The following is a 27,901-nucleotide window of genomic DNA, read 5'->3' as shown; positions in this document are numbered from 1 at the left end:
ACCAATTACCACTGGTCAATTAGTCTAACTGTTTCATTATAGTCATACAAACATCAATAATAAAAACCTTGTCATTTTCCATTTTAAATTTGAAGGTCAGGGACTCCATTATATTGATTTGTAAACATATATACATATACTATCTTTTAAGTGCTTGTACTGTTTTGTCTTGGATATAATTAACATTTTATTGCAAATCAATTCTATGATATACCCCTCTTGTTATCTTTACTGGCGAGTTCGAATAACAAGTATTGCATATGATTGCTTGTCCTTACATCAGCTGTATGGACAACGGCTTTAATAGAACATTGACAGGTTTTCATTTCCCTAAAGAAAACCTAATTTCCCAACTGGCAGCATCGCTGATTTGACCTCTTCTGTCGATTCGTGCCCTCAATCTGGTTTCAAGTGGAATAACCAAAGCGCTAAGTATGTTTAATTACCATGTAAATAACACTGTATAGCCATGTGGTTGTTGTGACAAATGTATATCGTAATTAAAACTAGAATGAATTGTTGATTTAGTAGTGTTAATTGATAATGGAATATAGTAGGGTCATAATACATGAGGATTATCACAGTCATCAGGTAACTGAAAAAAAATTTTTTCTCTTTGCAGATGCTACAAATAAAAACTGCCCTGAATAAGTACGGTCTTGTACAACAACAATTTTATTTCAGCTCTCTCTTGCACACACACATGCTTGCATGCATTAACTGAAACATGATTTCAAGTTTTTTTTTATTGCAATTTGATAATGAGATTACTGTTGCTATAAAAAGACAAGTTGCACTTAATTTATTGCCAATGTGGACTCATATTGTTGCGTACCAACATTGCACAACATAACTACATATGCTCTAAATATGTAGCCAAATACATCATTGATTTGAGTTAATGAAATGCTTAGCCAAATAAAATTACTATAAAAAAAACGAATTGGGTCTGAAATCCATTACAAGTGTTTTGTAAATTCAAATTCATTCTCCACTGTTAAGATAGTGTCATACATGCCAACCCCTGGCGAGGAAAAAGTGTAATCCACATATAACATGATAAAAATTCAATGAATATATGTACAAAATGATTTATTTATTTATCCCTTTGCACTTTTAACATCAATTACTGCTTCAAGTTTTCGTAAATAACAATTTGAGCTATAAAAAGCAAAAGACTCTTATTGCATTTCAAAATACTTTGTACCAGCTGAAACTATAAATGTTTTGCACATTAGTAGAGCACCAAGTGCTGGGTTATTACAGAGCTTGGATCTGAGTTCAGTTTTACTTTTGTTAACAATGCTGAACAATCTTTAACAGTCAGCATTAGAATGGTAAAGAACCAATATTCCTTTCCTAACCTGACAAAGAAGAGAAAATGTATATCTTCCAGTTATTGGGTCTTTTAGCTAGCAAATAGAGTGCCAATCTGATACTTCAACCTGAGTTCTTCTAATTTATCAGCAGCCTTTCCTGCAGCATGGTGCATCATATGACAGAGACGGAGACATTTTTCAAAATATATTATGTAACTCCTTCATGAATTTCAGTCATCACTGATGCAGCATCAGCTGAAAGCCCCATGCAGTTCTGCCAACTTATATTTATTCAGAACATTATAAGCAAATAAAAAATTGTTTTTCGAGTGGAATCTACAGTTAATTCTGGTAATGAAAGAAGAGCACTTTGCCCTTTTTGTTGTCAAAGTCTCTTACACAGACTAGATACAACTTTTTGTCATCACAATCAGTACTCCTCTGTCTGTTGCAATACTAAACGGTCCAATTATCATGACTTCCGCAATTTTAAGTGAAGTATATTCTGCTAAACACCTAACAATGTTAAATGATTTTGTTCTTGCACATGCATGTTTCTGCAACCTTGGAATCAGGAAACATCCATTTGAACAAATGACCAATGTAGTCTTCTACCGCTAGGGGTAGTCCATGTTCTTTTAAGAACTCGGTACATAATGCCTCTGCATTTAAAAAATAGTGTCCACAATTTAGTTCTGCAGTAAAAAAAGAAGTTACCTTAGTACTGGAGTTAGTAAAACATAGCAATTCAAGGTTTCTTTGTTTTACCACCATGATCTATATTAAAATCCTTTCCACACAGCCTGCACGGGGCGTGATGCAGCCATAGAATGGAACACTGTAATATGTTGTTCATGTATTCATGTCTGAATAGATATTTCATCTTTTCTAATCCATGTGTGAAATTATTTGAAAAACATTTTTGCTGTAACACATGCATTGACTAGAATAAATCCGACTTTTAGCACCAAATACCTACAGACTGGTACTGTACCAGATATCATTTTGAACAAAGAATCTGCAAGCAAAGATTACAAGTTAGAAAACTAGTCTGTTCTCTCCTTAACTAAGCCATACAGCTGCTATAATAGAAACCGAGGTCAAAAGTTTGAAAGCAGAACCAGCCTATTTCTTAGTAATAGGGCAACTGATATAAATAGAACAATACTGTTAGGAAAGCGCATGTAAGTCAACGGACTAGCGTACTCTTATGTCGTAGTTACATAGAAGCCGCCTTTTCTAGAATACGGTCTGTGGGATTAATGGGATGTTAATAAGAATGAGAAAACAAATTATTTTTTGTTTGGAGGGGGATATATGTAATCCAAATACATTCACATGTAAGGCGTAATTTAGTGGAAAAAAAGCGTAACGATTACACCAAAAGTGTAATGGTTGGCATGTATGTAGTGTGGTTATTAGAATATATCAAACATAAACTCATCATTTTTTAAAATTATATCCAACTTCACTGGGTAATTCAGAAAAAATGTAAATAATCATGAAATGGAGTCACTCTGATGTTATTTGCAGCATGGATTAGATCTACAAAAAGACTGCTAAGTAGCAATCTGAATTACAGTATTTCGCATTACACTTTGCAGTGGAACCAATTTCTGAATTAAAGTATTTCATGTTACACTTTGCAGTGGATCGAATTTCTGAATAAAGTATTTTTCATTACGCTGCAGTGGATCCAAATTTTGAATAAAGTGTTTTGCATTACACTTTGCATTGGATCCAATTTCTGAATTTACCGTCAAATAGTGTCTTCAAAATTGTGCGAACTGTCACTCTTAACAAAAGGGTATTTCACCTTCATTTGACCTGACTAATAAACCTGCTAACAGACACTTTTTGTTAGACATTGCAACTTATTTTCACAGCAGTTTTTGTACAAAAGCTGGGTACAAATAACATAACTGTCATCTTAACATCCAACAACAAAAAAATAGTTTTAAAAATGCTCATTGTTACAATTCATCAAACAGAGAAATATTTGCACAACTTTTGTGTCATAAATATGGGGTTGGGTTGATCTACTATCGGCAATATCATTGTTCATATTGATCAAGAATGCATGCAGATGAATAGATATTCAGGTTAGATTAATTCCCTATCGGAACATTATTCTGTCTCTAGAAAAATTCCCCATCTATGAGTTTACGATGTATATTGTCTACTGACTGCTAAACCAGACTCACTGACATATAATGTAAATAAATGTATTGCAGACTTGAATATTTAATGATAATTGCTTCTATTTTAATTCTGTCATCACTTTTAAATACCGTAACTTTGCAAATTTTTCTGACACATTAAATTTCACATGGTTGTGATGTTTTCTTATTTATCCCTCCAAAGATCAATATTATTGATTCTTTATACTGCATCTATTCTTGAAAAACTGGTTAATTTTGATGAAAAGTATTGGTCAAAGAGTTTGTCCAGTCACCTTTATACAGTTGTTGGACTATTCAGTACGGGTCCTGAGTTTAGGTCTTAGGTCTACAGTCAACACAGTCATAATCACAAAAACCTTTCAATGCCTCGTTCAGAAAAACTTTTAACAGAATTCAAATGAATTTTATATTCATGCTGGCATAGAGTGCTTTTAAGTTTTGTAAAAATGATTGTTATCTACTAAATGTGCCACCATTACTAAAGCTTTAAAAACCTGTAAATAACTTCTTAAAAACCACTCAAAAGGATTCAAGCAAAGAAAGTATCTTGGCATAGTGGGCTTTCAAGCTTGTACAAATGATGTTCATCTGCCATTAAATATCGCCACGACAGAAAAAACATTTAAATGACTTATCTAAAAATGCTCAACAGAATGTGACCAAATTTGACAGCATCATAATATAAAAGATTATATATATATGTTTCTATAAATTATTCAAATTAATTATCAAATATGGACACTACTACTAAAAATGCAAAGAGTTTTAAATGACTTCTCAGAAACTGCCCTGCAAAAGCTGACCACATTTTTTGGACAGAAAGCATTTCAAGTTTATATAAATGATGCTATAGCCACCATTAATAAAAACAATATCAGTTTACTCCAATTGCCTTGGCTCTAAACATCTTACTGTGCTGCCACTGTGTCATAAAACTCCAAAACCAAATCTAACAAAGTATATATTTCAAATTGTTAACAATCTCATATAAAAACTTGAGTAAAGATATGATTAATAGTAAAGATATGATTAATATTTTATCTATTATCACAAGACAAAGACTGGCATTTCTCTTTAAGTGTTAGAACTCTCTTTAGCCTCAAGAGATCTTCTGTAGCTGAAATGCAAAAAAAAAAAAAAAGGTGTATAAATTGAAAAATCAAGACATTCAGTATGACCCAGTAATACACTGATACCATGTACCCACGACCTCTCCAGAAAGGGACAGATAACATGACTGATGGTACAGATACCCCAAACAAAAAAACGGACATCTGTAGCAGATTTCTCATGCACAAAATACATTTTACCACAGTATCTTAATAGAACTTGACAGATAACCTTTATGTAATACTGTATTAACTATGGCATGTCATTATGATGGTTTTGAAGTATGTGAAATATCACTTCAGTAGACATAGAATTCTAAACCTATTAATTCAAAATTTATGTAAATGAATTGTATACCAGACTATTCTAAAATGAAACATCTGATGCCTTCTTCCCAAAAATATAAATTATACTGTGAAATTAGTTAATTTAACTAATATTTGATACAAACAATATGATAATCAACAATAACGTATAGTTTCTTAAACAATTAATAATGCATCAGTAATTACTTAGTTTTTTTTACATAATACATAACTGTGCAATTAATTAGTTTCTTACACAATACTGCATCAGTACAGTAGTTAGTTTCTTATATGATGTTGCATGAGCAATTAAAGCAAAACTGCAGCATTTACACATTACACAATAGTAAACTAAAGCTCCCACAAAATGGCATCTATAAAACCTCTATATTCTCCATCATAAAACTTTATCCAACTTTAAATCTAACTTGAAAGTATTCTGACCAATGTAATCACTAAATTTGTACATTTCAAGTCAGATTTAAAATCTGGAGTGACATTAATGCTTGATATGTTGAGTAAAGTTTTACGCTGGAGGAGTATGGTTACAAGAAATCTTGGATATAATCAATACCCTCTTTGGACCCCTAAAATGCAATTTTACCAAACAAATACACTGTGATTAAAGCAGTTTGTTTTAATATAATCATGTAGTTAACAGAGACATAAAATTCTTTCTATTTAAACTCGAAACAAATGCCTCTGTTCATGATTGAAATTTAGTTTCAAAATGCTAGCACCATGAAGGAGACATTATATGCCCTCCCCTTGTCTAATAGTCCATTATGGTAATTGAAGTTTCTGTGCTGAAACCATTGTTCGTCTTTCATTCAGTCATATGACCTGCTAACCCAACAGATAGGCATATTCTTTATCAGAAGTGCAAGCCCTGCACAAAATGTGTTCTTGGTTTGGTTTGTGATGCAGAACTTTTGTTATTGTGCAGAAACCATTTTTCTTCCTTGAGTCACAGTGATCATGTCTTTTGCTATTCTGACTCCAAATATAATAGTGTTAGGTCTCTATGCTTTCAAACTATGTAACAGAAAGAAACAAAACCAAAAAGTTAAGTACAATCAACAAAAAATGTATTTCCCAAGAAAACAAAGTTAAAATTCAAAAGATACTTCAATCGATGTGAAATAAATCCCAAATCATTATAAATGATGTTATAAATAACAATTCAAAAAGTATAGAATGTCTTGAATGAATTCCAAGTCTTTAGTGTGCTGATGTATCACCAGACTTGAATGTCCTGAAGTGCCAGTGGTCTTGAATGTGCTGTTATGCTAGTTAATGTGTTGATGCACCATAAATATATAATCCAGAATGTCTTTAAATGTGTTCTCAACAATCCCAAGGTACTGTTTAAGTCCAAAAAGTAAATTTGCACTTTGTATTGAATAATTTGAATAAATTCCGCTCAAATTTTAACTAAGCACAACTGCAAACTCTGATTATAGATTCCCAAAGACACATGTTAAACAGGAATGAATAATTGTTTACCCAAATCCCGTATTTAAACAGACTGTCACCTGACACGTGATGCAACAGAATGTTCTGGAAAATTAATGATTTCTTATAGAAAAATTCACTAGTTTGTAAACAAGGTCAGGTCTTGAACTTAATTCAGGTAAGCATAATGAAAACAATTAGGTAGGCACAACCCTCAGCCATGACAATAGTCAGGCAAGCCCAAACTCTACCCTCAATCACAGACAAAGGTCAAGCATACAATATTAATTAAATATACATAATAGACTTCTTCCTTACACCAAAGCCATCTACAAGGATAGGTTGAGGCATGTGATGAAGAAGTGATGTTACTGTGGAAAAGAAAAATCCAAAATAAATAGGGTCCTTCCCTACCCCCAGTGTAAGCCATCCACAAAGCTTCATAAAAACACACGATGGAGACCTTAAGTTAAGGTACAGAATATATTTGTCTAGTTTCTGTCAAAGTGACCATGACTTTTAACCTATTTAGCCCGATACTGATAAGGTTCTTCGTTATTCTAAGAGCAAGATATCCAAAAAAGCTTGGTAAATGTTGCTGGTTGAAGAACTCGTGTTATTATGCAGAAAACATTTTTTTTCTTCTGTCAGTGATCTTGACTTTTAACCTCATTGACTCTTAAATCAATAGGTTTCAGCCTTAATACAAGTGCAAGCCATCCATGCAGGCAATGGACAAGTAAACCAACTTGGTAACAGACAGATGACTGGACAACATCATAACATAATATAGTCTGGCATATACTTGTAAAAAAATATTTTATCTATTCCCAGACACATACAGATGGATATGAACCATTTTGTCTCCACAAAAGTGTAAATTACAAACATCCATACTTACTTGAAGATCCTGAAAAGCTGATAAAACCCTGTCAATCCAACAAATACATTGACTGTGAAAAGACTCCAGTTCTTTGGGATGATTACCAAGGAGTATCTGGCCCATATACAACCTTGAAACACAAAGACAAAGAATTTCTTTGAAAGAATATACATTGTGAACAAAATAAGACTTCATTGATTATTTGGGTATGTATACAGCCCTTACTCAAGGCATAGACATTTTTTTTTTCTGAATGGTTGGTTCAGGTCCAGTGGAGTTTTATACTGCCTAGGTCTGTATAAGCCAAGCATTGGTTCAGAACCAAGTCTAATGCATGAATACTACTACAGTGCATAGCACATACTATACCCCTGAAATAAAGGAAGTGGATGGTTGAATTAAATACAGAATAAATTGGATTCCTGGAAGTCCATGTTTACATCGTTAAGGAAAAGATGACAACTGGTAACATCTGGGTATAACAGTAGCCAACTAGCATAAAGAAAGGGGTGTTAACTTGTAAGAGTTGCTTGCCTTTGTCCATATGATTTATAGACAGAACAATGTTTTTCACCTTTTAGGATGAGCTGGATTTAGATGTAGCAGACAGTAATCGTAAAGTTAATGTGATCTGGTAAAGAATTTGACAGAAAAAAACAAATATTCCTGTGAGCTGTACTGTAACAATAGTGGTTTTTAACTGTTGTATCCCACTTCTAATGTTTAATGTTGTATGGATGCAAGGCATGATCTTTTTCAATCTATGCTGATTATTTACATCCAGAATCAAAATTTGATGTTAACATCACCTCTAAATAAATTATGAAAAATCAAAACATAACTTTATGGGCCAGTTACATTTGCCAATAGCAATGACCGAGACTTTTGATGCTTTGCTTTAAGTCTCTAAAGACATTGATGCAGTAAATTCAATCACTTTTAAAATATTAAAATATATTTTTCAAGTACCAGAATTAACTGCATCTAAAAAAAAATTCAACTAGGCATAGATGAAGAGACTAGTTGCGGGAAAGTTGTAGGTAGTGGTGGCAGGCAGGATCGGTTTAAAAGCAATCTTATCAGCATGAATTTCAGACTCATTGAGTGTTTATTGTTTGAGCAAATTGTATTCCAAATTTTAATACTTCACACTTTTTTGGTTTTCACTAAGGTCATTTTCCACAAAAATAAAAACTTTTTTCACTCTTATGCCAATGTCATTTGAAAACACATTTTTGATGTAAGGAACTTTTTTTTTTAGCAGCCTTAACAACCTAGTCAACACAGCATAGATTCACTGTTCTATGGAATATAAATGTGGCCCAACCAGAAGTCTTGGCGAACATGCAAGCAACACAAAACAATTCAAGTACAAATAGAGTCTGCAACTTTTAATGAATCCTTTTTATTGATAATTATTCAACTAAAATTATCTATTCCAATGCAAAGACAATGAGTATTTTTAAGCAATGTTCCTGTATTTATTGTAGCTTACATCAAACATTCAAGCATTTTGAAGGTAACAACCAAAATTCAAGCAATTTAAATATTGTGCAAACACTGGTTAAATCTGGGGGGGAAAAAATGTGGTTTTCATAGGAATTCAATACACCATACATGTATAAAAATAATATGGTCAACAAAGATAAGAACAGTGAAGCAAAATGTTAAATAAAATTCCAAGCTATGCACCAGCTGTTCAAAGAGTAATTTATTTCTCACCATGGATGAATGTTTATTTTCAAATCTCTAAACTAAATGTACATCAGTTTGCAAACACAAAATCTCTTCTAGTAGACCCATTGACAGGGTTCATAGTTATCAGGGAGAAAAAAGTAAAAGACTAAAAATGTATTTGCAGAAAATTACTACCCTGCCAACCCACCCCCAATATAAAACAGCAATCAAATGTGCATGAGAAACCAACCAAACCACAAACATTTCCAAAGTCAGTTAAGTGTGAAATTTAGATGTTGTTCTCACCATGATACATATTCATAGCAAGCTCTTCATTCTAGGGTTAACAATGCCAGAGAAACTGACAGAAATGCAAACTTTAACAAAGTCAGTGAAGCATGAAATTTAGGTCACAAAGACCTACTTTTAGTCTGATGGTAGGGTTAAGGCACATCAAAATACTAAGCGGTATAACTCTGGGGGCTAACACTGCCAAAGAAACTAACTTATATGCAGGACATATCCCAAGTGTAACAAACTGACAAACAAAAGTAATATTCCTTCCACAGTCACAGCTGCCTATTAAAAGTTTAAGTGCAGTGAAATAACTATGGTCTGAAAATACAAATGACTAGTATTGTTGTGACATAAAATGTTAAGAAATCTTTGATGTGTACTGGTACACTTCAATGGAAAATCAGAACAGTGAACAAATAAATTATTTTAATAAAACCAATTCAGCTAAGAAAATATGATGCCAGGTCAACAATAAAGAATACTGTAAATGCTATTCTGTCCCAACTTATGACATTTACCACTAAATAAAGTTTTCACTCACTTTATTACACACTAACCTGTTAACGCTAGAGCAGTAGACTGGGTGGGGCTCAGTTTTTCTGCTGGACGTTTTATGTCTCCTATTCCTGCAATAACTAGGGCCTGAGTAGAAGAAAGAAAAGCAAGTTACTGACTGATCAGAATTTTGCAACACAGATTTTACAATTTTAAAAACAATGTTCGCTATGCACTCAAATATGTTCCATTTCATACTCATGAATGAAAATATTACAGATATCATCAACTTCTTGACTCTTGACAAATTCAATCATCAACGTTCCCCTGTAACTTTGCAATTTTCTTGATTTGAGAATGTGACCATTCAGATCTAAGTTAAAAGAGCACATCAAAATAATATGGAAACTGAACACAATGAGACCTGCTTATAAAGGACACTTCAGATAACTTTGTATTTTCAGTCACTTAAAACACCTGCATAAACACATGTCAAATGGACAAATTACCATTTGTGTCCTTTATTGACAGGTTTCACTGTGCTCAAATGGACTGGCTCTGTAATTACAGAATTCCTCTGCCTGAGTGACCACTCAAGTTCAAATACTGTTAACATTCTTATTCTAAACAGATTTGAACATTTGAAACTTTAACATGTAAATATTTATTCTGTGTGTGTGTGATTTGGATTTTTAATGTAGATTTAACAATTTTTCAGTCATATCACTAAGATGTAGCATGATGTCCCACCCAATCAAATTATCCTAACACCAGGCTGACCAGTCCTAACACTAACATCTTAATTGTGAGTGCCAAGCGAGGCAGCTGTTAGTACCACTTTTTTTAAATATTCTTTGGTATGAATCAACCTAGGTTTGAACCCACGACCTCCCCCATCCGAGGCAGATGCTATAACTACTAGACCACCAGAATGGTCAATATTCATTCTAAATAGATTTAGAATTCTGAAGCATTGGCATATAAATTTATTCCATGTAAATAGATGGCATCACTTGAAATTTGAGCATGTAAATTCATTCTAAATAGATATCACTTGAAATCTGAGCATATACATTCCTGACAAACTTTAGCATTTTAAGCTTTACCATGTAAATACAGTGTAAACAGATTTTAGCATCTGAAACTTCAACATGTAAATACAATCTCATTAATAGGCATTAAAAACAAACTTTGAGTGTACATTTAAGGTGAGTTCTGTAAATACAGGAGATCATAAAACTCAGAGCAAGAGTTTGAGAATCCACTATCAGCCAATCAGAACAGATATTTCAAATGTAACATCACCTGTGATTGGTTAAAGCAAAATCATAAGTTCAAACTCAACGTTAAGAGTTCTGTGACTTCCAGACCAGATCCTTTTACATGTACATGTATTATATTAATGTTCAAATGGTATTAACACAACTGACTTCAAGATGAAAGAAAAAATATATATACATGCATCTATTCCTTTTATTCTCGTTAATGAAATATTATTAATCCCTATTTGAAGCACTTTAGGATACTATTCCAAAGGTATCACTCAGTCCTCCATTTGTCTTAAAGTCCTATCTGTTCTTCCACACCTCACAAGAAAATAAATAACCAATTACAAATGTTAGGTACATCTATTAACATGTTTCACAAATATTGAGAATTTGTAGTTTTTTCTTAAATAACTTTTTAATACAACCAGCAAAAGTATTAATGTATCGATACATCAATGAATTGTTTCACCCATAAAGAATAGTGACCAAAATTGTAATCAGGTGGATGAAGAATAGTGTCCAAGAAATGTAATGAGCTGGACGAAGAATAATGTCCAAGAAATGTAATGAGCTGGACAAAGAATAATGTCCAAGAAATGTAATGAGCTGGACAAAGAATAATGTCCAAGAAATGTAATGAGGTGGATGAAGAATAATGTCCAAGAAATGTAATGAGCTGGACGAAGAATAATGTCCAAGAAACGTAATGAGGTGGATGAAGAATAATGTCCAAGAAATGTAATGAGCTGGACAAAGAATAATGTCCAAGAAATGTAATGAGGTGGGCAAAGAATAATGACTAAAAAATGTAATGATCTGAACACAGAGCATTGCTGAGAAATGGACTTAAAATAGTGATAAAAAAAATCAAATGAAGCTAAATCTAACCATTTTCCCCAAAATATTGTTTTCCATTAGAATACATACTAAGTCATTTAAAATTCTTTGATTATCACTTTCCAGTCAATTGTATGATGTGGTTCTTAAAAAAGAATACATGTTTATCACATCACAGTTGCTTTATTCTTTGTATGAAGAAGCACTGCACAACAGTCTGATGTTCAGGGTTATTTAGTGTTTAGGCCATTGTAGGTGGTTAACATGGTTTGCGAGTTCCAGCATATGCACTTGACATTCTTTCTTGTTTAAGAAACATGAACTGATTAAAAGTTTAATGTAAAAAATGACCACAGTACAGTAGCATACATAAACGTTTTTCCAAGAAATAAGTAAACTATATAAATAAGATCTTGATTTAGCACTAGACAGAAATACAGATAGAAAAAGAAAAATGATAAAAAAATTTGTTTTGGATGATGATGTTTATCTGGTGGTTTCCAATCTATGTACAGTACATTTATTTTGCAATGTGTGCTTGGCCTTTATAAATGATCGAGGGTAGTTTTTATGTATTTTAATATTGTCAGGACTGAGGATGTGACTATTATCTTGACTTAAGTTGTGTCTACCTTATTTCTGTCATGTTGTTTACCAAAATCTTTAAGTTAAGAAAAACTGACATTGTTTACAAGTTAGTGAAGTTTTCCAGAAAACACCATTTCATCATATGTCAGGTGACAGTCTGTATATAGAGATTTTATTAAACAATTCTTCCTTCCTTTTTAAGTTCCGTCTGTGGAATCTTATATTTAATAATTCACTGGAACTAAAAAAAAGTTCATCAACAATTATTTATTGGGCTAAAACACTAATCAGTGATTATTGTGAATTCGTTCAAAGACATTCTGGATTATATTATTGTGATACATCAAGACTATTGGTACATCAGCACATTCAATTCAGTCAGAACATTTATACTTTTGGGCTTGTGATAGAACATTTAATATTATTTGGGATTTAATTCATGATACTGTAAGTTCCTCTTAAAATTTCATTTTTGCATTCCAGGGAAATAAATTGCTACATTTTACCAAACTTCTGTTACTTACTTGTGGTTTAAGACCATAAACAGTAAAACTGAAAACCAGAAAACAAGCAGACAAGCTATTGTGACAGGTGTTTCTCCATCTTTATTGAAATAAATCTCTGAACATCTGAAAATACAACTTATTTATCTGACAGACAGACAGACAGACAGACAAACACAGAGACAGGGGTTAGCCTTGGAATACTGACCAGTTTTCCATATTTATCTCAGTAATAAATTTAATTCAGTTTATTAAGCCAATTAGCAAACTGCCACTATTAATTTTAGTGCTATAATTAGGGCACTGTAAAATACAACACTCCAAGCCAGATGGTGTCATGTTATGCCAATGAAATTTGTTGAAGTTACAAAGCATCTGATGCACAATAGTCTAGAATCCCACATTATGTGAATCAAGCACAGCACATTTTGAAAACCATTAAAATCTTTACATCATGCTAGAGAGGTGGTCTGAATAATGCAAAAATCTTACCTTTTCCTTGTGCCTAAATCTAATCATATCTTGAAAAAAACGCTTAAATAGGAAAATTTTGAAAATTCAGCTTGTTTATTTATTATATTTTTCACCCATGCTGAATTACTGCTTGAAATTTACAGATCATTATGTACCTGACAAATTCTGTTTTTATTCCCAAAGGTCTTGGGGAATCTGCATTCATCTCAGGCCCATTTACCATGTAGCCTCAATAAACTATCAATTCAGCCTGTGATGCTTTTACACTCGCCTATCAGGTATACACCTGTGGCAATATGCTGTCCCATTTCCTGCTGGCCATTACCTAATTCTAAGCTCTATCACACTAAAGAGGATTTTGATTACAGCTTGTTGGGCTTAAAATTAAAATCATCTGAGATATTTACCAACTTGTTCAGCCATTATCATTTGTACCTAGATTTTTAGTAGAGATAGCAAATTTTTCAAGTGAATTATGTTTCTCCTATAATAATTACCTGATATATTAATAATAGGCACATAAGTCCTACTACTTCCTGAATCCAGCTCTCCCAAAGATGAAATTCATCTTTTCTTCTATACTATATACAAAGGGCAATAACTCTTGCTCATTAACTCCCCTGATCATCTACAGGTGGCACTAGTTTTAAGCCGAGTAGAACATTGTGTAATAGGATGCTCACATTACAAGGAGGATGGGAGGGTATTAAAATATGCTAAGTATTCTAGGAGAAACAATTTACTAAATAAATGCTTTCTCAATCAAATCTTGACATTTTCCAATTAACAGTACGAGAATAGGTAATAGGCAAAGGAAATGCTGAGCATCCTGCCTATAGCTCAGTTAACCTCTGAGGAAAGAAGATTGGATTCCTCATTTTGAGGGTTACAATTTTGGAGGAAACCCAACAAAAACTGTGAAGGGTGCCCATCTGGAGGTTGTTCTAATATCAACTGGGTCTGGTAGCTACTTGTGTGACTGGAACTGGGTCTACCAGATTATTAGTTTGTCACCGTAAAGCCAAGTCTCATAGATAAAACGTGAGAAGGCTGCATGGCAACCAATGGCCTCAATGATATCTTTGACACAGATATGACAGTCAAGGCAAGACTCACAGAGATTGCTCTTATTTCATGAGCAGAGATCTCCGTGAGGCGATTCCGTGTTACTACTATATCGGAGTATGTTGTGTATCTTACCTACTTCAACCATGATGAGAGGACTTGAGGGGTTATGTCCCCCTTCCCAGATTTAACTGAGAGAAAGAGGCATTTAACTGGGAGAAAGAGACATCTTTGATCTTCACAAATTGGCTCCATCTGCTTCAAATAAAGTCTGAGAACATGTACCAGGTCTTGTCTGAAGCTTCTTGGGCTGTGTCGATACAGGAGAGAGGATGTATGATGACGTTTTTTTTATTATTGCAAACTGACGGTAACCAATTCCTGATGAACAAACTGGGTCGCATCATAAAAATCGCCAAGCCATCTTACTGAAACTTAAAGTAGGCTGGGGCAACAGAGAGGGTATGTAATTCACAGCCTCTGCATGCCTAAGTGAACACCACCAAGAAACAGATTTTATATAAAAGAAGCGTCAGTGAGATCCTGGTTAAAGGATGGAAATTGTCTAAGTCAGAAACCAAGAAAAATTCCACTTAGGAAAATAATGTGATTCTGGCCTATAAGACATTAATAATAATAATAATAATAATAATAATAAATGTCTGCATATAAGGTGGCGCTATACAGTTTCGCATTTTCCATAGGGTTAGGATTTTAAAGAAAAAGAATTTCCCTGGCTTTCCTCACTGGTTATACTGGCTATTTAAAAAAGACCTTGTATATCTTAGGTATAATTAAAAGAACCTTTAATTCCCTTTATTTTGGTGTATGTTTGATGGGTGTACTATGGATTATAGAGTATACAGCTTGACCTTACTTCAAATGTGCACCTTTCAAAAAAGTGCTAGCTCTACTTGGTCATTTTCACTTCCTGAACTTCAGAGGTAAATTATATAAAAATGAGCTGATAACTTTTTTTACATTTTATATATTTGGTAATTCATTCATTGCACTTTCAGAAGCTGGTATTGTCTAGTCTGGCAAAATTCATTTTCCCTATTTTAATAGCTGCTATGTATAGTGTACTTTAGACTAATTCAGGCTGATTTTTTAACACAAGGGAGCAGTCATTTTAGTTAGCAGTGTGCTTAAATCATGTAAAATTTCCAAAAGTACAATATCCAAAGAAATATCATCCACATTACATTACTGTAGCATATTGGTATGCCAACATTCTCTCCAATGTGCATGTTTTAAATGCAAACTACTTCACCTTACATACGTCACTCTCTCTAAAGTACATATTAATTGGTGAGTGCCCCCTAAAGAAGATAACTTGGTTGAAATAAAACTAATCTCCCTTGACACTCTCTACAAAAAAGTAAATATACATATACCATGCAAATGTTTCTGTGTCATGAAAATACCTATATAAGTAAGCACACTTACAAATACATACTAAACATACATTATGAAAGTAGGAGGATTGAACTGTATATATAAATCTTTGTTTCATCTCTCCAGTGACTATGTTTTGAAAATAACTTTCAGTAGCATCTTCATGTATACAAAGCAGTTAATGATCACTTCTACTTAGGTATACCTTTAGGCTATTCTGTAAAAGTGTGGCATGCAGTAAAATTAATCAGTATTATACTTAATCATAAAACAATATTAGGTACAAAAGTAGAGAGATGTTCACATGCTGAATTTATATGCAAGTCAAAGTTGGATAGCATGTGAGGGAAGTCTTTGTTTTGCACAAGATCCTCACTACATGATGACGGAACTTGACTGGTATCACTGAAAAGTAGCCCTTTAGGGAAATCAGAGCCAATTTTTTCTCTTCAAAAATCTAAAACAAAATCGGCTACTTGAGTGGCAGAGGTACTCAAAAGGATGTTTATGTGACTGCACCAGTCCCGAAAATGCACAGCAGGGATCGTTCTGGGCTTCGCCAATGTCGCAAATTGCGATTTTTTTTCCTTATTGGCGACAAAAATATCCCATCTGCGATGTTTTTGGCAACAGACTTTTAGGTTATTTAATTTTTACATACAATCATGGATTTTGACTGGATAAATTAAAAGGGAGAATGAAAGGAAGCCACAAACTTGACTAAGCAGTGCATTGGAATCAATCTGTTACACAAACAATCCTTTGTTCGTATTGACAACTCCATCTTTAGTGTGCATTGTTACATCATAATCTGCTTATGCTGACATCTGGGCTGAGTACTGTATGCTGTGATACAGTCAATCATGCTAGCGAACTATACCTACAACTGACCGACTTTTGAAGACGCGAATAGAACAGATACAATTAATTGAATGGCTAATCCTTCTGTTGTTGTTTTTTCTTTTTTTTTACATATACCAATACAATAGTTTTGCTGAACTTTCATAGAAAACTGATAACCTTTGAAGTACCGACTATTGCGTATAAATACAAAGCAAATGGAAAAAATCTCAATCACAATTATATCTGTCGCCAGTGCAGCATTTTACTCATTGATCTTTTCCTTTTGCCATCAATCCGTGTTATGGCTGCAGAGACTTAAACTCCGCAACAAGAAATAGCAAAAAAAAAAAAAAACAGTTTTGCATAATTAATAATAATTATTTATTTCTCAAAATACAGGAGTGAAAGAATCCCTAAATTGGGTGTGAATTTATGCTTATATATACGGTCCAATATTGCCAGGTGTTGACTCATGTAAGTTTCATTCGTGGGAATGGAGATCCTAGTTTGCTTGTCAAGAAAATTTATACAGCATTCAGTGATCATTCCTGGGATTTAGGAAGCAATTCACTTCAAGCTTTGTGAAGCTAGCCATAAGGGGGGGGGGGGGGGCTGCCGAGAGACTACTTGTGTCATCTGTCAGCACTGTAGACTGTGAACGTGGATTCAGTAAGATGAACCTCATAAAAACTGACATCAGAAATAAACTCTGCATCTCATCTCTCGAGAATTTAATGAGAATCAGCATGTACCGATGTGAAAAATTAGACTTTGAAACTGCATTCAACAAGCTGGTAGCCCTAAAATCGTGACGGATCTTCATATAACACTTTGTAACATTTTGTTAATGCTTATTGTAATTAGAGCATTAACTAACCCATCTTTTGTAATTTTCATTGCCTGTTACATTAATATACTAAATTAACACTTCAAAAAATGTACACTACTTGTTCTGGCGACACTTTTTGAAAATTGGCGACAAAATATTGAGGTTGGCGATTTTTTTGGCGACAGCTTTTTAAAAGCCAGGACCATCCCTGCACAGCTTCCCTTCACAAAACTTTAATGTGGCGAGCCTTCTAGCTTGTGCAATTTTTTTACATGATGAAGGGTTGAATTGTTTAAACTGCAAGGCTCTCACAACAAGGGTTATGTACGAGGAAGAAGATGGTTCAGGCAAGGCTGGAACAAATTGGTTCAAGGCTCCCTGAAAAGGTTCAGCTTGGCTGGGATCTTCCTGGATAAATCTATTGCTAGATCAAGATCATTAATCCAGGATTTGTCCCAGTAGCATACATGCCAACCCCTGGCAAGGAAAAGGTGTCCAAGTGGACAAAAAGAGTAATCCACATATAACATGATAAAAATTCAATAAGCATATGTACAAAATGATTTCTTTATCCCTCTGGACTTTAACATCAATTACTGCTTCATGTTTTCATATATAACACTTCAAGCTTTAAAAAGCAATAGACTCTCATATTGCATTTCAAACCACTTTGTACCAGCTGAGACTACGAATGTTTTGCACACCAGTAGAGCATTTAGTGTTGGGTTACAGAGTCTGGATCTGAATTCAGTTTTACTTGTGTTAACAATACAAAACAATCTCTCACAGTCAGCATTAGAATGGTAAAGAACCATTATTCCTTTCATAACCTGACAAAGAAGAGAAAATTTATATCTTCCAGTTATTGGGTCTTTTAGCTGCAAAATAAGATGAAAAAGACAAACCCTGTCCGCATGAAGTACGATGTCAGGTAGAGTGCCCAAATATGCCACAATGAAAGAAGATGAAGTCATATGATAACAGGGGGTAAGACATGGTGTAATAGTTTCATAAAGGACCCATGGACTTATGTTCAAGATGGAAAAGAGTGAGAGGCAACAGTTTCGTAGGCATGTAAACCTCAGAATTTCCAAGAGGACAGATTGATGGGAATATGAGAATATGCATGTCCTATCAAGACATATGGCAAATTCATTCAGACTAATAGAGAAGCGGACTAATCTTATCATCTCTGTCTGGAATACCATTGGTCAGCCTGACCAGAAAAAGCTAGGGACGAAAATTCTGGAGATTGTGGATTGAGGACAAACGCCACTGCCTGCTTGTGGTGAGTATCAGGAACTCTTGCTGCAAATGTCCTATACTGAGTCTAATGGTACTTTCATCAGGAATGGAGAGAAAGAAAGGGGAGGGGGTTGCAAAACAAGAACTAAAGTCAGCCTGAGACAATTTAGATTGCCGAATTACTTGGCAGAAAGAAATTAATCCAATCACATTTGAAAAAACAAGAGTCGGACGCCTACCAGATTGTTGTCTGCAGGCAGCTGGGTACATGAATTAACAGCAAGAAAGCAGAAATATCAGGGTAGACAAACTCCCTTGACATGATTCCCTCCAAAATTGATTAGCAGGTTGTCTTTATTTATAGGGATTTGTGCAGTGAACTATCGAGCATCTCTTTGTCTCCAGTCATGACACAGCTGAGAGAGAATTAGGGATGATGTATAAGCCAATGGTTGCTGTGCAGGGAAAAGGAGGGCAGTTCTTGAATTGTCTGTCCTACATTTCCTCTATCTGCCACTGAACAGCAAGGGCGATCTGAAGGGAAGTTTGCAGGGTCATGGTGTGATGTGCCTTGTCTGCAAGCCTAAAAAAATCGCCAGAGACGCCAAGTCAAACAACAAAGACATGACAAATATATGGTGAAAGTGGTGTGCATAATGTCTTTAACCACCATACAGAAGCAGACAAAGTCAGACTGACTGCAGCATAATTTTTTGTCTAACCCTAGGAGATCTGTGAAGAAGGCATCAGAATGGGTCTTATACCATTGTGAGTTTCAACGAACCGTGAAAGAAAGGCTTTGGAATTGCCTGAGCTACTGATCTTGGCAGATATACTCTTGTCAATTTCCCTGATTTTTTGCAACTGAGGTGGAAAACAGAAGAAGGGATCAACTTCCACATCATCAAAAACAACAACGACTGATCCTGCATGCCTGTGCAGAACAGGGGTGAGTTTGGGTGGCAGAAATTCTAAGTTCTGATATACCCCATAAATTCATCTATTGCCATTTTAAAGCTATACTCAATCTGTTTTATGGTGGGATCTGAGCATGAACCAACATTAGGTTTGTCCCCACACTCGGTGTGCATGTCAAATTGGTCTGGATCAAGACTGAAATCCATATAATATATTCCTAGAAGCATAGACAATGCATGGTCATCTTCTGTAAGACTGTCATGGTAACATCAAAGAGTAAGTCACAATTAGTTTTAAACTGGTACAGATGGCTTGCCGAAATCAAAAACATCCAGCTTGGGCATCTGGCAAATAGATGGCAGCATAGACAGTTGTAACGCCAGCGAAATGGTAATGTTAGGCAGATGAATGGATCTATCAATAAGATCCATAATAATGTTAATGTTCCACACCTCAACTTGAAATGGCATAGGACAATATGTATTGGAAACCATAAAGTCACTGAATGGTATGTATTTGGAGCCAGGCACTAGATAGCCAAGCTGACAGCTGATACAGAATAAAAACTGACATACGGCTAGACAGCATGGATCAAGAACTGGATGGCTGCACAGTATGGTTGACAGCAAAGACAGCATCAAAACTGAGATGAGTTTGAACATCACTTGTTAATCTAATCATTTATAAGTCCCATGCACCCCAACATATAGCCCCAAATGCCATATTCGGACATGCAGTGGGGAGACTTACGCTATCTTGGCAGCCTAGAGTTGGGTGGAAACTCCCCCTAAGTGTCAACATTCTCAACTTAAACTGAGGACAGGAAAAAAAATAATCAACTCTACTCTTGCTTGCTGTAGTAAATGACACACTTGTCACTCCAGCAATGTAGATGATGTAATGGTGTCCCCCACCAGAATTTGGGGGGCTCGATTTAGGAGGTTCATTTCTAACATTGATGTGATCAAGGAAAGGAGGAACAGGCAATCAAGCTGCAGTGATGGAGTCTATTGTTTGGTAATATTTCAGTCATTTCCAGTACCAGTTCATTATGTACAGTACTTTACAATTTAATAAAATCAGTAAAGTCTTACAGGCATCGATTAAACTTTTGTCCCATTTTGTTCTTAATGTGACAAGTCCTTCTGAGAAACATGCCATCTACTACCTTGTTACCATCTGCACAGCAAGACATTCCCACTTTAATATGAGAGTAAAAGAGATATGAGGCAGTGAAGAGAAGTAAAAAATATATATTCATTAAACTTAAAGAGAATATATATATATGTCCTTTCTTTTATATTTCATTAATTTTTTTTCTTTCCCACTTTTATACTGACAATGAGTAACTTAAAAACATTTTGTCATGCTACCATGTACTTCCCATGATGCTACCAAAAATGTGTGGCAAGATCAGGGGAATGTATGCTGTCTGCCACAGTAGAACACAGTAGAACAACATGCATAAAGTGAGGGATATAAATGTTTTTACATGTACATATAGTCTGAACTGTGCAAAAATGTGAGAGAGTTTTGTGGCTTTTTTATTTATTTAGTACAAACATTATACATTTTGAAAATGATACTTTGCTTAAGGAAGGTTAGTTTAGAGGATATAAATACCATAATGCACTGGATGGTACTGACTGGATACCTCAGTGTCCCTGGGAGATACCCTTATTATTAGCCAACAATGTGTTGAAAGTGCCATAAAAACAATAAACCAACCAATCTGCTTGAGTGCTTTAGTACACAATGAACTGTTTTAATATTCACAGTAGTAGGATGATTTTCTTCTTTAAATATCTTTTTAATATATAAAAAAACACTATGTATATGGTATCAATCATGAAAAATCAAAATTTTCTTCAATCTTCATTCTTACCCATTTAGCACCTGGTGCCCAAAAGAAGACTGTCTTGGGTCCTGAAAAATATTTATTGAAAATGTAGAATATCAAACAAGACCCCCTCTTTTTGTGAAGTCTACTTTTACGAAATTTGAATACAAACAACCTTTTAATCTAGAGAATACTGGACAAACATGCACATGCCATAGTTTCTGCTATGTTTGTGTGGGATTATACTTTTGATTAACATATTAATTTTAGGGATTCTGGCACAGTGTGATATTCATTCTTGAAAAGCTTATATATATATATATATATATATATATATATATAGAGAGAGAGAGAGAGAGAGAGAGAGAGAGAGAGAGAGAGAGAGAAAGAGGAGTGGGTCACACTGTCAAGGAAAAGTGGATGATTAAGTTGTCTAAAAAAAAATATAAACTTTGCCTTGTAAAGCTGGAAAATGTAATTAAAAGTTAGATGCATCGACTTTATTTTTCAAAAATGAATATCACACTGTGCACAAACTCTAGTTCCAAACCCCATGCAACTCAATGGCTTGTTGCTATCTCTCAACTTGACATAGCTCTTGGAAATTCTTTTCCATTTCACATGACAACGGCATACATATCACCTGCCATGAGACACTCAAACTGGCATGTGATGTCCAATAAAAGTAGTTGTGTCCTTTTCAGCTTTAATTCACAAGAATCCGAATACTCCTTTTTATTCTACTGTGTTGATTATTAACACTTTTCTAGAAGCTTATTTTCGGTTTTGTCTTAAACATGCATTGCTTTCTGGATGCCATTTAAAAAAATTCTATCATCAAAAGTTTGATCATGCAAACACTTTGCATGAACAAATATGTGCTGTTTAAAGCATCTGGGGTGCTGCTGTAAAGTTAGTCTGGTTCCCGGACTAATTTATCTAATTCTAAGATGAAACCCAGATCCAAACAAAACACGGATAAACCAGTGATCCGGATTTTTCGGCAACAATCATTTTTAATGTTGTAAGTCCATATTTTAAGGGTAATTTTCATAATACTTATGGCAAAATCATAAGCGTTGGCAGGTCTGATTCGTACACATTCACAGGCATCTTAATAACTGATTGACCATTAACCTTTTCCCAAGCAAATTATCATTGCCCAATTCCACAAGTTAGGCCTACAATTTAATAATGACAACATACCAACTTCTGTTTCAAAACTTAAACATCAATATGTAAATAGTAATTTGTCTTTAAAGAATAGAACCAGTGAAGGGCACTTTCTAATTTAAATTTGAAGAAATAGAGATTTTAACTGCCTCATTTGCCTTATTTTCTAGACTTTGAACCATTAAGTGGACTTGTAACGGCAGATATTGCTGTACTTAGGAAATACCACTTCATTAGACTGTTTTGCTAAACAACTGGGCAAACAGATTATGGAATATATACAATTCATAGAAAGCAAATTCAGAATGTTATATGATAGAACATTTATACTTATCTGGGTCAGAAATATATGGAACAATGATATGGTATGGAATTTAAAAAGTGCTTTATCTTGCAAGGTCAAGGTTGTTTTCTGACATCACTCACTTTTGTGAAAATATACAGAAAAAAAGCAGTGAAGCAAATATTATTTAACCACTGCATGACATTAATGTGACTAAATAAAACCATAAATTTGCAATCCTATCAGTGGATTGTTGTAACAAAGCTAGAAAGCGACAGGTTATATTAAGAACATCCCTCTTTCTATATATAGATGCACTCATATGTTATGCATAGCACTACACGTGTACTTGGTTTGGCCAAAAACTGTAATCATCACCTTTTTCCATTAGGATAGTGAACACAACTTCACTCTATCATTTACTTTTTATCTACACCAAGTGTCAGTGGTGCATATTGCCTTAGCAGTTGTTCATATCAATTGTACTGAGAAAATAAACTCTTGTGCATTAGCAGGCATTTGTTTTAATAGTTCATTGACTATTAACATGTTCCAGTGGACGTTATCATATATTGCATTTCCTGCTTTGCTGCCATTTCCCAGTTCTACTCTCTTTTTTCCCTATTCTGTCCAAAAGGACAAGCAGTTCTCCCTAAAAATTCAGGTCTAGCTTGACCCCCACAATATATAGTTTTTGCTGTGCTCATTTGAAGTGATATCTGGTTCAACTACCAAGTGGTATGATTATCAATGAGCTAGTGTCGAGTTATACTATGTCTTTCTTAATTTGTACAGTATGGGTTGCATAAACTGATGTCATGATCATATACACAAATACCCACAATGCATCATGACTTTGCTTCACTAACAAACTGATGTCAACATCAGTCATCACACAAATCAAGATAAAAATCTGATTTAATTATTGATAGGGCTATTTACTTCATAAAAATGATACACAGATAATACCTAAAATTAAATGCCCCAAACAACACAAATGATAAAATAAAGCTGGAAGTTTCTAGGCTTATATCGAATGACGGAATAGGGAAGTTGAACCACAATCATACATATTACTATCAAATAGAAATGTATTCATTTCTGAAAAATACAATATTGGGATCAGTTTTTAAAATTATTTTTTATGATGTCACCAAGATTGTCATCTTGGATGAATATTTCCAAACAATGATCGGAAGACAATATCAGTTATGGAAATAAAATTTCCTAGCATGTGTAAAATGCCAGGACTTCTATGTACAAATATTTTTCACTAATGCAAGTGCTTGTGCCAAAGACAGCTGTCAAACCAATTTTAACTGGCACTGTCAAATAGTGTTTGATCTCCAGTGTATTAAAATTAAACATGTGTCTAACGGAATATGACTTTGTGTCAAATGTCAAAACCAAATATTCTTGAAATACTTTTCTGAAACATTAAATTAGCTTATATATTAACAATTGCAAATAGTTACATGTTTCTACTGGTCTGTGCATCCAGTTATTTATGTGTCTGTTTGTTGATGGATCTTGCTTATGTAAGAACAAAAAAGAAAGTTGAAATATCAATATTTGAAAAAGAAAAAAATCACGTTCGGTCTAGTGCGGTTGACATGCATAACAATGTATTAGGCTATCTTTATCCATAAAATGAGACGTGCCTTCATAATTATGTGGGAAGAACAATGTTGGTAGGTGCTGTTTTGCGTGGCTAGAGAATCAAAGTGGCAGATATGGATGAAAGCGCACACATTGTGACGTCGCGTGAAAACAATGGGTAGTCTACTAGTTACGACCTTCAATCATCATCACAGATCAGGTTGCTAAAAGTTCGTTTTGGATGACTGCATAGTCTATGCAGAACACAAACTTAATGTTCTATGAAAAACCACAGTTCTTATTAAGTAAGTAGGCAAAATTCTTGTCGAATATCAGTTATCAAGGAAGTGAATCATTGGAATTTGGAAGTTTGAAACTCCTGCAACTAGTCCTACAATGTAAGACATAGCAAATGTTTTTGTTTTAGTGCTATGTCTTACTATCCAAATAACGGCCTTGTATAGCATGTTCCGATGTCGTTGACATCGGAATGAGTAATCAAAGTATGTTCATGTTGGGGATATGTTTCTTGAACGAAATGAACTGTTGCTTACAGTTCCAATAGGCATAATATATTTTTATTCGTTTTGTTAAAGAATAATATTTCAACTTAATCCGATTTCGCCATTCCCGGCTTTCATTTCTTTCCAGCCAACTGAAATGTAGGCCAATGAAACTTGAAAATAGGTCCATTTCTTTTGTGAGAATTTGAATTTATTAGAGAAAAGACATCAGAGTAAGTAAAGTCTGAACAAAACATTATGACTTTAGTTTGTAGAAAAGCATCGTCATTTTAGTTGTTAGTTGTGAAATATTCCTGAAAATTTTACTTTCGTAACGATGTTAGTCGACATCAAAACACGCTACACAACGCCGTTAGTTAGGTTGTAAGACCCTGACGCCCCTACAACATAAATATTAGCGTCGAGGTCTTACACGTAGGACTATTCCCAAGTGTAAGACATCGACGCTGATATTTATGTTTTGGGCATTTGGGACGTAGTAATTAAAACATAAATAATATTAGTTCTACAATGTAAGACATAGTACATTTTGTTTCTGTTTTACTCCCAAGAACAACAAAATATTGGGTTATGTGTCTTATGTTGTAGGACTAAAATAACACTGTAGGACTACTCTGCAACGTGAAACAATCCGATGATTTACATCATAAAATAGCTTTGCGTTATTAGATAACCTGCAGGATGATTCCATAAAGGCTGCAATTTTGCTGGAACAAATTTGTCGGCAGCACTAATAACCCCCCTATATATAGAAGACATTTCCAAGGTGAGGATAGACAGCCAGTGACAATGAGCGAGCGTCACAATTGGAATATCCTTTGCCTTTTCCAACGCAAGCTATACAAAAAAACCCGGATGTAAATAATTGCTATTACAGCTACTCTAGTGTACGCACAAGCCAGAGATTGTTATTACGTTACAATAACTTCATACAGTGGCATCACCGCGAGGGGGGGGGGGGGGGGCTGCGGACCGCACCGGGTGACATCAGAGGGGGTGACTCCAAAATGACATTACTAAGGATTCTGTGTGGTCTGTTACGGAAGGAAGTACATGGAGGAGACACCACGATATACTGCAATGGGGGACACCAACCTTAGTGACGCCACTGACTTTGTACACGTCATAAGTATCAGAGGACGTATAATCACATAAAGTAACACAAGTGTTTGTTTGAGACCACTGAAACTGAACGATTATTTATTTATTATGTTTGTTTAAGTGTCATCCAATGTTATTTTCACAGGGGTTCGTCACAAATGAAACTTGAGTATCTCAATGAATAGAGCGCCAGGGGCGTCACTTTCATGGTCCTTGACGGAACTGTAAGTTCAGAACAGTAAAATCTTATGTATTGATAATTTCACACTGATGTCATCACTGGCATTCAACTAATCAAACACCGCTATCTCATTCGAGTATGGGAAATTACTGTTTTTATCAGTTTGACTTTTGTCTTCATAGCGACGAAATTCTAGCGTGCTATTTTCATTTTTAAAACTAATTATTTATGACAATAGCATGTTGAAATGTATTGCCAAGATTTTCCCAGATTCATTTTGAGAAATTCACTGTTTCACTTTGTCACGTTTGATTAGCCCCCGTTCGTAAGTCGTGTATAAACAAAGGTATTATTAGAAGCCACGGTTGATGTATAATCATTCCCGCAAGCTAGAGTTAATCTCTTACGCAAGGTTACCTTGACCAGAGAGAAGACCCGACATCTTGAATCGGCACGGGCGTTAGATCGAGCGACTTCCCAGCTATGTGTTACAGCTTTGTCCTAAGGTCAGAGGAACCCGCGATGAAAGAGGGGCGTGTTCTAAATCCGTCCCCACATGGACAGACAGCGAGAAGGACATTATCCGCAAAGTTTGATTTGATCGGGTAAAAGCAACACCCAATCGGAATTGTAATAACAATTTCGATCCGAATTATACCTTCTCACTAGCAGGCGAAAATTTAGTATCGCCTAGGAAGATTGCTGAGTAATATAGGGTTACTACGAGGAAGCCACTCGTAATTTGGCGGTAAAACTTAGAGAGGAGATTCTAAAGAAAGACAAAGCTTCGTAAAGGAAGCTTTATGGTGGAAAAATCTTCCGGTTCAGTTAAGTCCCGAGTCTCTAAGAGGGAGACGGATGTGATGCTAGCAGAGCAGTCGGAGTCGACAAGTCGAGTCGGTGGAGAGAGTCGAGGAGGAGGAAAGGAGTCGAGGAGGAGAAAAGTGGAGAAGGAGGAGGAGTATAGAGAAGTCGAGGAGGAAGAATTGGAGAAATTAGAGAGAAGAATATACAGATGAGTCGAATATAAGGACAGGTGGAAAGCTATCTCACACTGCTAATCAAACGATGCAATAGGCTTTCATAGGGTCGAGCGGAAGGAGAGTATTTGGGAAATTGTAATCATTTGACTATTGAATTGTCATTTAATTTTTATTCTTTGAATTTCATTTTTTTTTTTTTGTATATTCAATCATTTAACCGTCGGCATTGCTGACTGGGGGCTCGGAGCTTTACATCTATCTTTCACTAATTTAACTTCCAGCCAAAATCGAGCCTGGGTGGGACTTCTATAATAATTTAAATATAATATTGGGAGCACCCCAGTAGTGAAGGGGGATACCCTAGCGACAATGGGAATTAGCATTACAGACCCCCCTTGGGACAATCTGGCGACAATGGAAAATTAACATGGAGAAAAATCGTGGGACAATCTGGCGACAAGGGAAATTAACATGGAGAAAAATTGTGGGACTGTTGAGCGACAAGGGAAGTTAACATGGAGAAAA

At 34.9% G+C, this 27,901-nt stretch overlaps 1 protein-coding gene across 1 annotated transcript; it reads right to left on the bottom strand.

Annotated features, from left to right (window-relative positions):
• Positions 1 to 731: 731 nt before the first annotated feature.
• LOC149796432 (mitochondrial pyruvate carrier 2-like) lies at positions 732 to 25,939 on the bottom strand. Its single transcript, XM_089961108.1, has 5 exons — positions 25,786 to 25,939; positions 21,578 to 21,618; positions 9,787 to 9,871; positions 7,274 to 7,385; positions 732 to 4,619 (listed from the first exon to the last, which is right to left on the bottom strand). Exons 1-5 carry the CDS (start codon positions 25,868 to 25,870, stop codon positions 4,577 to 4,579), a joined length of 366 nt encoding a protein of 121 aa, XP_089817234.1. The 5' UTR covers positions 25,871 to 25,939; the 3' UTR covers positions 732 to 4,576.
• Between the last annotated feature and the right edge of the window lie 1,962 nt (positions 25,940 to 27,901).

Source organism: Sinohyriopsis cumingii, chromosome 6 (genome assembly GCF_028554795.1).
Source record: "Sinohyriopsis cumingii isolate HCF-2022 chromosome 6, ASM2855479v2, whole genome shotgun sequence".
Taxonomy (NCBI): domain Eukaryota; kingdom Metazoa; phylum Mollusca; class Bivalvia; order Unionida; family Unionidae; genus Sinohyriopsis; species Sinohyriopsis cumingii.
This window is presented reverse-complemented; position numbering and strand designations above follow the sequence as displayed.